The 17,602-nt window shown below is 45.2% G+C and overlaps 1 protein-coding gene across 1 annotated transcript; it reads left to right on the top strand.

The window, feature by feature from the left end:
* The first annotated feature begins 220 nt into the window (after positions 1–220).
* LOC139449810 (ragulator complex protein LAMTOR1-like) lies at positions 221–16,125 on the top strand. Its single transcript, XM_071231347.1, has 6 exons — positions 221–317; positions 2,008–2,078; positions 7,535–7,621; positions 10,361–10,438; positions 13,697–13,826; positions 15,515–16,125. The coding sequence occupies exons 1-6, from the start codon at positions 276–278 to the stop codon at positions 15,605–15,607; spliced, it is 501 nt and encodes a 166-aa protein (XP_071087448.1). The 5' UTR covers positions 221–275; the 3' UTR covers positions 15,608–16,125.
* The last annotated feature ends 1,477 nt before the right edge of the window (positions 16,126–17,602 follow it).

The raw sequence follows: 17,602 nt of genomic DNA, 5'->3' as shown, positions 1-17,602 counted from the left end.
CTTGAAACAACATAACAGTGCAGCAGCGAATCGGATTTACTCGTCGAAACTTTCACGTTCTTTCAAGGTGATATAAATTGATATTGTTGGCGGTTAATTGAAATATGATGTTCCTAATAGGAAATGTGTTTTAAAGTCTATTGGTAAAAATGTTTGGATTTATTTCGACATATTTCAGCCAATGAAATAAGCTTAGTTCACTTAAGTCAGTGCGGAGCGCATGTCATGTGAGGAAGTGAAGTTCGATGAATAGTTTACTTATATGCACCTAAAAAATGGGATGTTGTTACAGTAGTGACGACGATAAAGATGACGGGGTAATTATGCCGACGACCCTGATAACTTTTAACCACCACAAAAGATCTGTCTGGCGGTCATGTTAACGTTCTATGGGAATGGGATGCTGTGTTCTCATACCTGTTAATTGTCCCGACTTCCCTGTTTACATTACACACGCCTCCCAGATGTATTTCAAACTGACATTATTGTTTTACAGTGTCGGAAAAGATGTGGTTGAGTGATTAACGGAATTTCTTTATACATGGGCGATTAGCCCTCCCAGCGCCCCCTCTTACTGGTGCAGCTAACATTTTAAGGTTATGGCTGAACCTGATCAGGCGGCACTGGCAGTCTCATGCACCAACTGTTTGTCAAGAAATGGGTCCTCATGTTCATATTAGAATGGATAAAGAAAGCAGGAAATCATCATCAGCACAAAGTTGCAGTTTTGATATTAGTTGTGAATAAGAAAAGCAAATCTTACATGAGCATGTTTAAGTCTGAATCTAAACCCTTCTTGACAATTGCATGAAGATTCATATCAATAATCTGAGCTGTCACTTAGATGATATATGTGCTTTAAATAATAATGAAAGCAAGTATATTAATTACGACTGTTGCAATCATCTTGTTGGTAATTTTTTAAACATTACATTATAAAAGAATGTATAAACACATGATAAATGTAGAATGTGTTTCATTTTCCTAAGCACTTTGTTTAAATATCAATTAGACTTTATACTATGATAGTAGGTTGATCATCATTTAGTTATTGAACAATTATTTCATCATCCACTCCAGCTCTACATAACCGTAGATTATGATGTACATGCAGCTGTGGGTTTGTTCCATGTTTATCAGTTGTTCTATTTGCTAGTATGCACATTCGAATTTATCATGTTTTCTTCCTAAATCTGTTGGTTTGAATCTTTGTTTAGGAATCCATACTCAATTTGTTCTCATGGAATGAAGTACCGGTATTTAAGGGGTTGAGGTTGAGAAAGGTGCACCAATTTTATGAATTTGTATTGATTTTGTAGCCATCCTGAGAAGTTCCCATTTGTCACACTGTACTGTTGGCTGCCATAGCACAGGTAGTAGTGACAGTATAGGACAGCTGATAATGGGGGGACACAGTAACCATGGTAACTGCACATAGACTGTGTTATGTGAGGTAGTGTGGTGAAGTGGGATAGTAGGATCACTACAATGTCAAAAACAAATTCTTCATTAGACTGTCCTCATTCTAGAATCCAAGTATTTCGGAAGTCTGTAGGTTAATGCCTCCTGACAACTGTTGATAACCCGTACACAAATCTGTATGTAAATTGTGATACATTAATCAATGTTAAGAATTCAGTGAAACAATCTGTGATCATTTAACAATCTTTGTGTTCATTTGTTAATGTATATATAGAGTGTTAGTATTTTTTTATTTGGTGAGTCTTGTATTCATACAGAATGAGAATTGTCACAAATAGTATTCACTATGAATCCCATGGGATGCCAAGAAGGATGGCTGTAGGAATTGTGATTAATTAAAAATGGCTTACTAAAACATATAACTGATATTTTTATGACATTTTATGAAAAGGGATCGAAAGGTCGGCTTGTTTAAAATTTCCTGCATGGCTTTACTGTAACTTTGTGTGGCCGGGAAATCAGAACTGCATAACGTTTTTTGGCCTTAAAGTAAATTATTATAATTTTGAGTGTTTCTTTTCCCAGCTCATCAGTCCTACGGAGAGAACTCGTCTCCTCAACCCATCCCCTCCTGACCACAACCAGCCAATACCTGGGTAAGTCAACTCACCTGATCACAATCAACCAATACCTGGGTAAGTCAACTCACCTGATCACAATCAGCCAATACCTGGGTAAGTCAACTCACCTGATCACAATCAGCCAATACCTGGGTAAGTCAACTCACCTGACCACAACCAGCCAATACCTGGGTAAGTCAACTCACCTGATCACAATCAGCCAATACCTGGGTAAGTCAACTCACCTGATCACAATCAACCAATACCTGGGTAAGTCAGCTCAACTGATCACAATCAGCCAATACCTGGGTAAGTCAACTCACCTGATCACAATCAGCCAATACCTGGGTAAGTCAACTCACCTGACCACAACCAGCCAATACCTGGGTAAGTCAACTCACCTGATCACAATCAGCCAAAACCTGGGTAAATCAACTCACCTGATCACAATCAACCAATACCTTTGTAAGTCAACTCACCTGATCACAATCAGCCAATACCTTTGTAAGTCAACTCACCTGATCACAATCAGCCAATACCTGGGTAAGTCAACTCACCTGATCACAACCTGGGTAAGTCAACTCACCTGATCACAATCAACCAATACCTGGGTAAGTCAACTCACCTGACCAGTCAACCAATACCTGGGTAAATCAACTCCCCTGATCACAATCAACCAATATTACATTAAGTAATACGTTACCACTGTTATGCCGAGGCTGTTGTCTCCCACAACTGCTGCTATAGTGAAATCTACCACAGAGATCTCAATTACCTCATGCAGCACGTGCGTAGCCACCTAGCTGCCATGTGACACCCTTCACTCTTGTCTCCTTCGTCTGCGTAGCAAGACGTGTATCCCTCCTGCTGAAGCGTTCCTTGAATATTTATTTGGTGATATTTATTATAGTTTATTCTCTAATAAACTGTGGTTTTATGGGGCGTTGCGGTAGCTACGCTTGGTTATAATTTTCCCGCCCAACGGAAATTTTTTCCCACCCTTTTTTTCTATATACTTGCGGGGTTCGCGTATGCACGTTGTGTTTTACGTTTCCCCTGTTCTTGTATGTTTTGGGGGTAACATCACTTATTTCTTTATATAAAAGTTATATGTGTATGTTATATGTTCACATTGCTCGTTTATTTTCTTGTGAAAATGGTCGTTTGTGAATCATTGTGGTGCGTGCGTTGTAACCATGTTTTGTTCTTTGTTTATAGAATACAAACAATGTCTGACATGGAATTGTCCCCAGTCTCCACCCCCTCTACCCCTGCTCCTCGGAGTTACGCGGTGTGCAGAAATTTTTTGTCGTCCCGGGATCCCCACGATCGTTGCCCGCGGTGCAGGGTTCCTTGCGGGGACACCAAGTGTACCCTGTGCGAAGGTCTGGGGCCTGCGGAGTTTGAGCGTTACCGACTGTACGTCCAGTCCGTCTCCACCCCTGTGGTGGCCGGTTCGTCCGGTCGGGGTCCCCGTGCGGGTACCACCCCCTCGGCTGCGGCGGATCCCTTTGCGGCCCTCAGGCTGTCTGGGGATTCCGTCGCCGCATTGTTGTAGAAACTTGTGGACTTCAAGCTGGCGGCCTTATCGCAAGATAGGCCGCTGGCTGTTCCCTCCAGGCCTCTTCGGTGGCCGCGGGTTTCGGACGCGGGTCCACCGGTACGGCGGCGGCTGCCGTGGTTACCGGTCCTTCCCCCGAACCGTTGCTTCCGCTATCAGTTAAGGACCACATGGCCATGGTTTATGATCTCTTCGAGGACATGCCAAAGCCCCTGCCGATACCGCGGGGAATCCACGTTCCGTGGGTTCCTCCGAGGTGTACGACGAGACGTCCGACAAGGCTGCGCGGGATTAAGCCTTCTTTGGAGAAGGCCTTCGCGGCTGCCTCCGGTCGGGGTCTCCCGTTACCTCCACCGTCGTGGAGAAAAGGGTCTTTCCAATGTCTCACGGAGACACATGCCTGGCTGCAGCGGCCAGTCTGGTCGAAGGTTCTCCTACGGACCGAGACCAGCGCATTTACAACTGCTTGCTCGGTTTAAATGCTTCCCTGGAGTACGTTGCCGGGGCTTCGGCCTTTATTTCCGGCACGTGCCATTTTCTTCGGCGCCAGTCGTATCTGGTTGCTTCAGGGTTGGACCCTGCCAATCAGGAGGTGCTCCTTTCGCAGCCTTGGTCTGCTCGGACCCTGTTTAATTACACGATCCCTGGGGTTCTGAAGGAACAACAGGCCGCTGTGTCTGCCAAGGCCTCTCGGCACACACTGGATCTTGTGGGGTCCTTGCATAGGCGCCTGGGTGCCGCTCCAAAGCGGAGTGCGCCCCAGGATGCTGCGTCCGGCAGGCCTAAGGAGTGCGGAATGTACTGGCCGATGCTCTATCGAGGCCTCAGGATCCAAGCCCCACAGAGTGGATGCTGAACCCAGTAGTGTTTCAGTGGCTGTGCGAATGTTTGGGTCGTCCTATGGTCGACCTGTTAGCAACGCGGTTCAACAATCAACTCCCGTTGTTTGTATCACCAGTCCCGGACCCGAGGGCCATCGATCACGATGCTCTCGCGTTAGACTGGACGGGCTTGGACGCTTATGCTTACCCGCCGACAGCGTTGATACCACACATTCTAAGCCGGCTCCGAGGAGTTCGCTGTCGAATGTTACTGATCGCGCCCATGTGGCCGAACAGATCGTGGTACCCCCGACTTGCTGACCCAGGTCATGCGGTCGCCACTTCCACTGCCTGTGAGACCGGATCTCTTGATCCACCCTCACACCCGTCAGCTTCATCCAAACGCAGGGCAGTTCATTCTGCACGCGTGGATGTTGTCACCGAGCGTCTGAGGAGTAAAGGTTTTTCTCGCCGGGCGTCTCGGGTTAGTATGCATTGTGATTCTACCCAGAAGGTGTATAATGCACGTTGGGTTATTTTCATGAAGTGGTGTTGTAAACATCACATTCATTCGCCAGATAAGGTATCTGTGCAGGATATTGCTCGTTTCATGTCTCACTTGCGAGAGACCCGGAAACTCTCCGGGGGTTCCATTGCCAACTATGTCTCGTCCGTTGCTACGGTACGGGACGTTGCTATGGGTACCAGTCTCTCCAAAGAGCCGGTGAAATGGGGTATTATCAAGGGTTTCAAACAGCACGATCTTAAGAAGGGCCGCCTTCGGGCACCGGCCTGTGATCTTTCCCTAGTGTTGCAATCACTTACGGAAGCTCCATATTAACCCTTGCATAGTGCTTCGTTCCGGCATGTGACTTGGAAAACAGCATTTCTCCTCTCCTTTGCAACGGCGGCACGTGTATCCGAAATTCATGCTCTCGATGTCGCCAAGGTACGATTCGACAGGGGTGACGAAGGAGCGGTCCGCCTGGGCCTGCTCATGGGCTTCGTCGCCAAGAATCAGAGAATCGGGCAAACGGAGAGAGAATTCACTGTAAGATCACTCAAAGAAATCTTACATCCTGCTGATACTGAGGACAGAGCGCTGTGTCCGGTTAGGGCCCTTAAGTATTATCTTAAGGCTTCGAATGAACGTAGACAAGGGCATGACCGTCTGTTCATATCGTGTAACCCTAATCGCACGGTTGACATAACTCGCAACTCGATTGCGTTGTGGCTTTGTTCTGTCATCAATCTGGCGTACCGGTCTCGGAGGTTACCGGTAGCGGGGTCAAACCCGCACGAGATCAGGGCACTAGTGGCAACATTTGCCCTACATTTGAATATCTCTGTTCACAGAATATTACGATGTTGTTACTGGCGTTCTGACTCGGTTTTTGCCAATCAGTACCTCAGAAAGGTTTCTGATGAAGACGTGGAGGGGTGCACCGTCTTGGGCTGCTGATCGCGGCACAAGCGGTCATCTAGAGGGGGTGTCCAGCGCAATTCCAAACTCCGCAGTCGTCAGTTCTTGCACGGTGGTCAATCTGGGTCGTCTCCAATGTTCCCACTGCCGTGGGTACAGGAGTGGCGGTCCTGCAAACCAGCGCACTCACACCACAGGTGAGGCGGCTTTTTTTGTGTTTTGTCCTTATTTGTATTTTGACAATTATGCATTTAATTGTCTGTCGTGTATTCCAACCTTGTGATACATGCTTACGAATACTGGAATTAGGTCACGCCCCTTAATGCATACATTTAGTAGGCTTGCTCTGGGATATATGGTCTGAATGAAATTAATTTCCATCTTTCGACTGTTTAACTTGATCTAAGATTTAGCTCACGCGGATACAGTGTTCTCATCTGCTGCGGCGATGAAATACCTATCCATTGGGGCTGTTTGGAGTCACCAAGGGTTTTGGCAATGACGATTGAGCCTTACGGTATGCGCATGACAGTGCTTTGGTATTCCTATAGGGTAACGCCTAGCTAGGTGCATGCACATCGAGTGATTCCGCCTTGGTGTTTACTTCCGCTGGTCGGAAGGAACGCTAGCAGTCAGGATTCGGGTTGTAGGTGCTCCCCACCGCCTACTGTGGTAGTCAGCCTTGGTATAACAGTGGTAACGTATTACTTAATGTAATTTGTAGAATTTTCCTATTCGGAATATTCTATAAGTAATACGTTACCACTGGGCTGCTGCCCGCCCGTCCATCCCCCGAGCACTTGCTCTCGCAAGAGACAAGAGTGAAGGGTGTCACATGGCTGCTAGGTGGCTACGCACGTGCTGCATGAGGTAATTGAGATCTCTGTGGTAGATTTCGCTATAGCAGCAGTTGTGGGAGACAACAGCCTCGGTATAACAGTGGTAACGTATTACTTATAGAATATTCCGAATAGGAAAATTCTACAAACCTGGGTAAATCAACTCACCTGATCTCAATCAACCAATAGCTGGGTAAGTCAACTCACCTGTTCACAATCAACTAATACCTGGATAAGTCAACTCACCTGACCACAGTCACCCAATACCTTGGTAAATCAACTCACCTGATCACAATCAACTTATACCTGGGTAAATCAACTCACCTGATGATAACCTCTGTAATTCAACTCACCTGATCACAATCAACCAATACCTGGGTACGTCAACTCACCTGATCACAATCAACCAATATGTGGGTAAGTCAACTCACATGATCACAACCTGGGTAAGTCAACTCACCTGATCAATACCTGGGTAAGTCAATTCACCTGATCACAATCAGCCAGTACCTGGTTTCTAGAGGAAACATAGTGTTGTCTGTGGTATAAAGTTGCCACCCTGTGAGTGGCTAGGGAGAACAAATGCATCATTCCAGTATTTGCTGAGATGCAATTGATCAGTGAGGTGTATGCACTCATTGCATGGTAGAAACAAAAGTCAGTTTATTGAGGGGAGTTTTCTAATCAATTGTGACAATGCCCCAATGAGGTGTTTGATGCGGGACACAACCAGTTCCAGCATGTCAGCAGCCATGGCACAGTCTGGAGGCAGTGTCTGTGTTACCTGTACTAGTTCTCCCAATACAGTGATAGTTAAAAGAATTAATACCTGGTGGTCATGGTTACAGAGAGCGGAGTGGGTCCCAGTACACCCAGGCATCACAGAAGGGCGACGAGCAGTCGGCACTGAGCCGCATCCTCAACAAGACTGCCCGGTGAGTCCCTGCATGCACGAGTAACTAGACAGCCGGAGATGTTGGACGTATGTGTGACAGAATGAGATATTTGACAATGTGACGTATATGTGAAAGGCTGAGATGTTTGACAATGTGACGTATGTGTGAAAGGCTGAGATGTTTGACAATGTGACGTATGTGTGAAAGGCAGAGATATTTGACAGTGTGATGTATGTGTGAAAGGCTAAGATATTTGACAAAGTGACAAATGTCTGACAGTGGGATGTATGTGTGACAGCACGAGATATTTGACAGTGTGACAAATGTGTGATAGGGTGAGATGTTTGACAGTGGGATGTATGTGTGAAAGGCAGAGATATTTGACAGTGTGCCGTATGTGTGACAGTGTGACGTATGTGTGACAGTGTGACGTATGTGTGACATCATGAGATATTTGACCGTGTGATGTATGTGTTACAGCATGAGATATTTGACAGTGGGACGTATGTATTACAGCATGAGATATTTGACAGTGGGACGTATGTGTGAAAGCGAAGATATTTGACTGTGTGACGTATGTGTGACAGGATGAGATATTTGACAGTACTACCGTATATGACCGCGTATAAGCCGAATTTTGAGGACCAGAAAAAAGATTCTGTAGAAAGGGGTCGGCTTATCCACGGGATACACTTTCATGATAGTATTTTTCAGATCGCAATCTGTCAGAAACATCGCCTGAATGACGGTTCGATAGACGGTCCGAAAGTTTGGATGTTGCCACGACCAGAGCCAACATTGTTATAAATTATCAATAAACTTATTATTATACACCAATGTTGTCATTTTTTTTAAAATGTTATGCATGTTACTACTTCCGATAATAAGTCTTCAATTGAATGTTCGTTCTTCATAAACTCCACAATCTTTACATGTAACAATATATGTAATCCACAGCTATAATATATAATCCACAGGTGAAATCACCAGTAGCTATTACGTACGTTTTGCAAAGTTCATAAATTGATAGTGAACAAGTGTCTACCTTTATTGAAAGAGGCAAATAAACAACTGTAACGGCGAGTTATTCCATTCGCCATTTGCAAAAACATGTGATCAGCTGTTTCCTGTGACGTCACAAACGGTGACCACTGTGATTGCTTCCTGTTGTTTAAAAAGCAACACGGTACACAAGGAAATGAGGACTGGTAATAACAGGCCGATTGGTATTGTCATGTTGTTTACACAAACATTTTCAAGTTGTGGGTGCTTAGCAATCGTGTTGGGAGTAGGGGCTTAATTCCTTTGTTTTCGAGAGATTAGTTTAATAAACTGGAGAAGCCTGTGAGTAGGTGATGGTCATTTAATTTGTTCATAGTTTATTTAATTCAATTGGATTAACATACAATAGTGGCAGCAATGTTTGAAGTTGAATTGAAGCAAATTGGTGAGTTACTGCATAGGAGTATAAACGTTGGAATATTTTTATTGAGGTCGGGCCTGTGTGCGAAATACGCATCAGTCGGAAAGCGCACGTTAAATCTCCAAAGTAAGTAAGTAAGTAAGTAAGTATTGAGGTATTCTCATCATGAGTTCAAATGAGAGGCAAGTTAGTAATTGGAGGAAAGAAAAGACGGCACTAACATTTGTTGGCACATTTTCTCACGGGTTCATAATTCTATATATGCCGACTCACAAAATGGCGCTTCGTTGTTGATGGCAACAAAAAACGATCATAATGAGATTTAAAAAAAGACAAGAGTAACAGCTTCCCACATTATGAAAGTGGATGACGGGTTTGTTAAATCTTCATTAGAAAAAATAATGACTTTCAATTTAATTACAACGTTTTTCATCTTATATTATTGAATATCTGCTAGTACCAGCACATGTCTTGCAGTCCGACTTTGCAGTGTTTTTTGCCTTTCACTTCCTGGTTCGGCTTATCTGCGGGTCATATCATTTTCTTTCGTATTTCAATGGTCAAGTTAACACCTCGGCTTATCTACGGGGTCGGACTATCTGCTGTCATATACAGTATGTATGTGTGACAGGCAAAGATATTTGACCGTGTGACGTATGTGTGAAAGCATGAGATATTTGACAGTGTGACGTATGTGTGACAGGATGAGATATTTGACAGTGTGATGTTTGTGAGACAGGCTGAGATATTTTACAGTGTGACGTATGTGTGACAGGGTGAGACATTTAACAATGTGACATATGTGTGAAAGCATGAGATATTTGACAGTGTGACGTATGTGTGACAGGATGAGATATTTGACAGTGTGATGTTTGTGAGACAGGCTGAGATATTTGACAGTGTGACGTATGTGTTAGAGCATGAGATATTTGACCGTGTGATGTATGTATCACAACATGAGATATTTGACAGTGTGACGTATGTGTGACAGGGTGAGACATTTAACAGTGTGACGTTTCACAAGCTGACATTTTTTATGGTGTGGTCTGTGTGTGACAGGCTGACATTTTGACAGTGAGGTCTGTGTGTGACAGGCTGACATTTTGACAGTGAGGTCTGTGTGTGACAGACTGACATTTTGACAGTGTGGTCTGTGTGTGACAGACTGACATTTTGACAGTGTGGTCTGTGTGTGACAGACTGACATTTTGACAGTGTGGTCTGTGTGTGACAGACTGACATTTTGACAGTGAGGTGCACGGATGAGAGTGTAATGTGTGACAGGCTGAGATATAAATGTGATAATCTACAATGTATATGACATATATGTAACTGTCTGAGTCTGTATGTTGCAGAGATGTGATAGACGTAACATCCACAGACTCACAGACGATGGAGCAGCATGAGTACCATGACAGAGCAAGGCAATACAGGTAGACCCCCCCTTTGTAGACAGGTAGATGTATACAGGTTGACACACTCCCTCTTTGTATACAGGTAGATCCCCCCCCTTTGTATACAGGAAGATGTATACAGGTAGATCCTCTCCCCCCCCCCCCCTTTGTATACAGGTAGATACAATCCCCTTTTGTATACAGGTATATCCTCCCCCCCCCCCCCCCCCCCTTTGTATACAGGAAGATGTATACAGGTAGATACAATCCCCTTTTGTATACAGGTAGAACCTCTCTCTCTCTCCCCCCCCCCCCCCCCCCCCCCCCCCTTTGTATACAGGTAGATCCCCCCTTTTGTATACAGGTAGATGTATACAGGTTGACACACTCCCTCTTTGTATACAGGTAGATCCCCCCTTTGTATACAGGAAGATGTATACAGGTAGATACAATCCCCTTTTGTATACAGGTAGATCCTCTCTCTCCTCCCCCTCCCCCCCCCTTTGTATACAGGTAGATCCCCCCTTTTGTATACAGGTAGATGTATACATGTAGACACAATCCCCTTTTGTATACAGGTAGATCCCCCCCTTTCTGTACAGTAGACAGGTAGATGTATACAGGTAGTCACAATCCCCCTTTGTATACAGGTAGATGTATACAGGTAGACACAACCCCCTTTTGTATACAGGTAGATCCCCTCTTTGTATACAGGTAGATCCCCCCTTTGTATACAGGTAGATGTATACAGGAAGACACAATCCCCTTTCGTATACAGGTAGTTCCCCTCTTTGTATACAGGTAGATGTATACAGGTAGACACAATCCCCCTTTGTATACAGGTAGACACAAACCCCCTTTGTATACAGGTAGACACAAACCCCCTTTGTATACAGGTAGACACAAACCCCCTTTGTATACAGGTAGACACAAACCCCCTTTGTAGACACAAACCCCCTTTGTATACAGGTAGATCCCCTATTTGTATACAGGTAGATCCCCCGTTTGTATCATGTTGTATACAGGTAGATGTATACAGGAAGACACAATCCCCTTTTGTATACAGGTAGACACAAACCCCCTTTGTATACAGGTAGACACAAACCCCTTTTGTATACAGGTAGATCCCCTATTTGTATACAGGTAGATCCCCCCTTTGTATCATGTTGTATACAGGTAGATGTATACAGGAAGACACAATCCCCTTTTGTATACAGGTAGACACAACCCCCCTTTGTATACAGGTAGACACAATCCCCCTTTGTATACAGATAGACATAATCCCCCTTTGTATACAGGTTGACACAATCCCCCTTTGTATACAGGTAGACACAATCCCCCTTTGTATACAGGTAGACACAAACCCCCTTTGTATACAGGTAGATCCCCTTTGTATACAGAAAGAAACAATCCCCCTTTGTATACAGGTAGACACAGCCCCTCTTTGTATACAGGTAGACATTACCCCCCTTTGTATACAGGTAGACATTATCCCCCTTTGTATACAGGCACAGGCACAGGCACAGGCACACACACACACACACACACACACACACACACACACACACACACACCCTTTGTATACAGGTAGACACAATCCCCCTTTGTATACAGGTAGACACAATCCCCCTTTGTATACAGGTAGACATTATCCCCCTTTGTATACAGGTTGACACATCCTCCTTTGTATACAGGTAGACATTATCCCCGTTGACAGGTAGATATGAACCAGTTGTTGACAGGTAGATATGAACCTGTTGTAGACAGGTAGATATGAAGGTCTTGTGACAGTTTACGTACAGGTGGATATGAACCTGTTGTAGACAGTTAGACATGAACCAGTTGTTGACAGGTAGATATGAATCTGTTGTTGACAGGTAGATATGAACCTGTTGTAGACAGGTAGATATGAACCCAATGTTGACAGGTAGATATAACCCGATGTAGACGTGTAGATATGAACCAGTTGTAGACAGGTAGATATGAACCTGTTGTTGACAGGTAGATATGAACCAGTTGTTGACAGGTAGATATGAACCTGTTGTAGACAGGTAGATATGAAGGTCTTGTGACAGTTAACGTACAGGTGGATATGAACCTGTTGTAGACAGGTAGACATGAACCAGTTGTTGACAGGTAGATATGAACCAGTTGTTGACAGGTAGATATGAACCTGTTGTAGACAGGTAGATATGAACACAATGTTCACAGGTAGATATAACCCGTTGTAGACGTGTAGATATGAACCTGTTGTTGACAGGTAGATATGAACCTGTTGTAGACAGGTAGATATGAACACAATGTTGACAGGTAGATATAACCCGTTGTAGACGTGTAGATATGAACACAATGTTGACAGGTAGATATGAACCTGTTGTTGACAGGTAGATATGAACCAGTTGTTGACAGGTAGATATGAACCTGTTGTAGACAGGTAGATATGAACCAGTTGTTGACAGGTAGATATGAACCTGTTGTAGACAGGTAGATATGAACTTGTTGTAGACAGGTAGATATGAACACAATGTTCACAGGTAGATATAACCCGTTGTAGACGTGTAGATATGAACACAATGTTGACAGGTAGATATGAACCTGTTGTTGACAGGTAGATATGAACCAGTTGTTGACAGGTAGATATGAACCTGTTGTAGACAGGTAGATATGAACCAGTTGTTGACAGGTAGATATGAACCTGTTGTAGACAGGTAGATATGAACCTGTTGTAGACAGGTAGATATGAACCTGTTGTAGACAGGTAGATATGAATCTGTTGTTGACAGGTAGATATGAACCAGTTGTTGACAGGTAGATATGAACCTGTTGTAGACAGGTAGATATGAACCTGTTGTAGACAGGTAGATATGAATCTGTTGTAGACAGGTAGATATGAAGCTCTTGTGACAGTTTACGTACAGGTTGATACGTAACTCAATGCAAGGCAAGGCAAGGCAATGCATTACATACGAACACTGTTAAAGGCAGTAAACCTAAGGGATTCCAGGTTTAGATGGTAACCTGTAATGAAATTATTTGTGTGGTGCGTAATTGTGACTTTGTTGATTACATTACTGTGATATCCAGGATTGGTTGGTCTGATCCACATACAGTTAGTTACAGTCGTGATATCAGCTAATCTGCCCCAGAATCTCCAACATGGACATTGTGTGATGGGAAGTGTCCAACACAAATATGGACAGATATTGTGTGCTTAGGACAGACGATGTGTGGCTAGTAGTACTGGAAGGTTCTTTGTGTTCGAGCTGATCAGTCCTTGTGTCTTCTCTTTGTCTGCAGCAATCGCCTGAATATGGTGATGAGTGGCCATGGACGATCTAAGTTATACCGTCCATCACTGCCCAACGGGATTTCAGCCCCACAGATGGTGCTGGCTGCCCCTCCAGTTACACTAGCAGATATACAGATGGTAAGTGGATGATGGTGTCACATGGTGCTGACTGCCCCTCCAGTTACCCTAGCAGATATACAGATGGTAAGTAGATGATGGTGTTACATGGTGCTGACTGCCCCTCTAGTTACACTAGCAGAGATACAGATGGTAACTGTAGGATGATGGTGTCAAATGGTGCTGACTGCCCCTCCAGTTACCCTAGCAGATATACAGATGGTAAGTGGATGATGGTGTGACATGGTGCCGACTGCCCCTCCAGTTACACTAGCAGATATACAGATGGTGAGTGGATGATGGTGTCACATGGTGCTGGCTGCCCCTCTAGTTACACTAGCAGATATACAGATGGTAAGTACATGATGGTGTCACATGGTGCTGGCTGCCCCTCCAGTTACACTAGCAGGTATACAGATGGTGAGTGGATGATGGTGTCACATGGTGCTGGCTGCCCCTCTAGTTACACTAGCAGATATACAGATGGTGAGTGGATGATGGTGTCACATGGTGCTGACTGCCCCTCCAGTTACACTAGCAGGTATACAGATGGTGAGTGGATGATGGTGTCACATGGTGCTGGCTGCCCCTCTAGTTACACTAGCATATATACAGATGGTGAGTGGATGATGGTGTTACATGGTGCTGGCTGCCCCTCCAGTTACCCTAGCAGATATACAGATGGTGAGTGGATGATGGTGTCACATGGTGCTGGCTGCCCCTCCAGTTACATTAGCAGATATACAGATGGTAAGTGGATGATGGTGTCACATGGTGCTGACTGCCCCTCCAGTTACACTAGCAGATATACACATGGTGAGTGGATGATGGTGTCACATGGTGCTGGCTGCCCCTCTAGTTACTCTAGCAGATATACAGATGGTGAGTGGATGATGGTGTCACATGGTGCTGGCTGCCCCTCCAGTTACACTAGCAGATATACAGATGGTGAGTGGATGATGGTGTGACATGGTGCTGGCTGCCCCTCCAGTTACACTAGCAGATATACACATGGTGAGTGGATGATGGTGTGACATGGTGCTGGCTGCCCCTCTAGTTACACTAGCAGATATACAGATGGTGAGTGGATGATGGTGTCACATGGTGCAGGCTGCCCCTCCAGTTACACTAGCAGATATACAGATGGTGAGTGGATGATGGTGTCACATGGTGCTGGCTGCCCCTCTAGTTACACTAGCAGATATACAGATGGTGAGTGGATGATGGTGTCACATGGTGCTGGCTGCCCCTTTAGTTACTCTAGCAGATATACAGATGGTAAGTGGATGATGGTGTGACATGGTGCTGGCTGCCCCTCTAGTTACACTAGCAGATATACAGATGGTGAGTGGATGATGGTGTCACATGGTGCTGACCCATCTAGTTACCCTAGCAGAGATACAGATGGTAACTGTAGGATGATGGTGTCACATGGTGCAGGCTGCCCCTCTAGTTACCCTAGCAGATATACAGATGGTGAGTGGATCATGGTGTCACATGGTGCTGGCTGCCCCTCTAGTTACACTAGCAGATATACAGATGGTGAGTGGATGATGGTGTCACATGGTGCTGACTGCGCCTCCAGTTTCACTAGCAGACATACAGATGGTGACTGTAGGATGATGTCACATGATGCAGGCTTTAAGTCCGAGCTTGTTCTGCCAAATGTAATTGTAAGCAGGTACTATAGTGACGAGGTTGTGTTTCAGATAACGAGTGTGGCAGCCAAGGCAGCCAAGGCGCTGAAAGACGTGAAGATCCAACACAGAGAGGACCTGGTGGTGGCATTCGGCGTTCCATGATTCTGTTGCCGACCAACTTCATCGCGACACAGTTGCCCATTTAATTTGTAATCATTCTCTGGCTTTGTGTCAAGCCAGTGTGTATACAGCAGCATCTGCAGCTTCCACATCATCATCATCCACAGCAACACCATCAACAGCAACATCAAGATCATGATCCTAGTCATTCCACACCAGTACTCTCCTGTCACCTTGTTCCAGGTCTGGAGTTGTGTTATCTATACAGGCACAAGCTTCTCTGTGCTAGCATGTTTGCTTTGATGAATAAAGTGACATGCTTGCTGTGGTTGTTACTTGCAGTGCTACGGGATGTTTAGGAGGATGTTCTGTGTGAGCTGCTGGTTGACAACCTTGTGTAATGAAATACATCTGAATCTTGTTGATCGATGAAATACTCAGATCCTACATGGCACAACTTGGTATGGTGAGGTGGGTGGTATGGTGAGGTGGGTGGTGTAAGTGTGGGGATATGTGAGAGCTTGATAGGGTGGGTTGAGTTGGTGGTACAGCTTGGTAGGGGGATGTAAGTGTGGGGTGGGGTGGGTGGGTGTCAGAGCTTGATAGGGTGGGTTGAGTGGATGGTACAGCTTGGTAGGGTGATGTAAGTGTCGGGGTAGGTGGGGTGGGTGGGTGTCAGAGCTTGATAGGGTGGGTTGAGTAGGTGGTACAGCTTGGTAGGGTGATGTAAGTGTCGGGGTAGGTGGGGTGGGTGGGTGTCAGAGCTTGATAGGGTGGGTTGAGTGGATGGTACAGCTTGGTAGGGTGATGTAAGTGTCGGGGTAGGTGGGGTGGGTGGGTGTCAGAGCTTGATAGGGTGGGTTGAGTGGGTGGTACAGCTTGGTAGGGTCATGTAAGGGTGGGGTGGGGTGGGGTGGGGTGGGTGGGTGTCAGAGCTTGATAGGGTGGGTTGAGTAGGTGGTACAGCTTGGTAGGGTGATGTAAGTGTCGGGGTAGGTGGGGTGGGTGGGTGTCAGAGCTTGATAGGATGGGTTGAGTGGGTGGTACAGCTTTGTAGGGGGATGTAAGTGTGGGGTGGGGTGGGTGGGTGTCAGAGCTTGATAGGGTGGGTTGAGTGGGTGGTACAGCTTGGTAGGGGGATGTAAGTGTGGGGTGGGGTGGGTGGGTGTCAGAGCTTGATAGGGTGGGTTGAGTGGGTGGTACAGCTTGGTAGGGTCATGTAAGTGTGGGGGTAAGTATCTTGAAGACTGGTTGAGTTGTTGATGTAACAAGATATTTAATTGATGGATGATATGTGTAAATAATGGCATGTAGATTGTACATACAATAACTAAGTGCTACTGAGGAACTAGCTTCTGTTGTTTTGAAGACAGACCTGATCCATGATAAGTTGAAACAGTGGGAAGTGTTTGTATTTTTGTTCCATTTTTCTCTAGTACAGAAAAAATGTGATGTGATTTCGTTAAGGCTTTAAGTGTATCTATCACACTGCGAGTGCTATTCATCAATGTAACCATGGTAACTGAATCTCAGTTTGGGGACTTTTTGCCGGTGATTTCTTAACAGCTTCATCAGTGCATGAATAGCATTCTCTGGAAAGTGCCGATTTGCAATTCCTCTACCCTTTGGTATTTTTTGATAGTTCAGTACAGAATCGTAATTAGGATTGGTGGACCCTTGATAAGAATAAAACCTAGAAAGTGTAGCCTGAGGTGTTCCTTAATCCAGTGTCTGGTTCTGAGGTGTGGGTTAGTGGCTGAGAAAACACAGGTAGGGGCATGTGTTTGTATGCTTAGGCGCATCCAGAAGGGGGTCCAGAAGGGGATTGTGGTCCTGTGGGTGCGGATCATTCCCCCACCCCCCCCTTTGAAGACCGATAACTTAACATAGACTTACAACAGTCATAGCTAAGGTTGTTTTGTACAGCGACACCCTGGTCTGTGTCCTCCTTGTCTGCAAGACTCTGTCTAGTGTGAAGCTGTCTTCAATGGAGCTGTGTGTGCATGGCCGCCATTATCATGTCAGCAGAGTATTTAG

The sequence above is a fragment of the Haliotis cracherodii genome, unplaced genomic scaffold (genome assembly GCF_022045235.1).
Source record: "Haliotis cracherodii isolate W230 unplaced genomic scaffold, xgHalCrac1.p SCAF_8, whole genome shotgun sequence".
In the NCBI taxonomy this organism is placed as follows: domain Eukaryota; kingdom Metazoa; phylum Mollusca; class Gastropoda; order Lepetellida; family Haliotidae; genus Haliotis; species Haliotis cracherodii.
The sequence above is the reverse complement of the archived record's forward strand: the minus strand, read 5'-3'. Positions and strand labels throughout refer to the sequence as shown.

What these genes read in the sequence shown, in the direction of transcription:
- LOC139449810 (XM_071231347.1), top strand. Translation starts at nt 276, where the DNA reads ATGGGATGTTGTTACAGTAGTGACGACGATAAAGATGACGGG. An exon ending in CACAACCAGCCAATACCTGG is followed by an intron (nt 2,079 to 7,534) that starts GTAAGTCAACTC and finishes TCATGGTTACAG; the next exon opens with AGAGCGGAGTGGGTCCCAGT. An exon ending in ATCCTCAACAAGACTGCCCG is followed by an intron (nt 7,622 to 10,360) that starts GTGAGTCCCTGC and finishes TGTATGTTGCAG; the next exon opens with AGATGTGATAGACGTAACAT.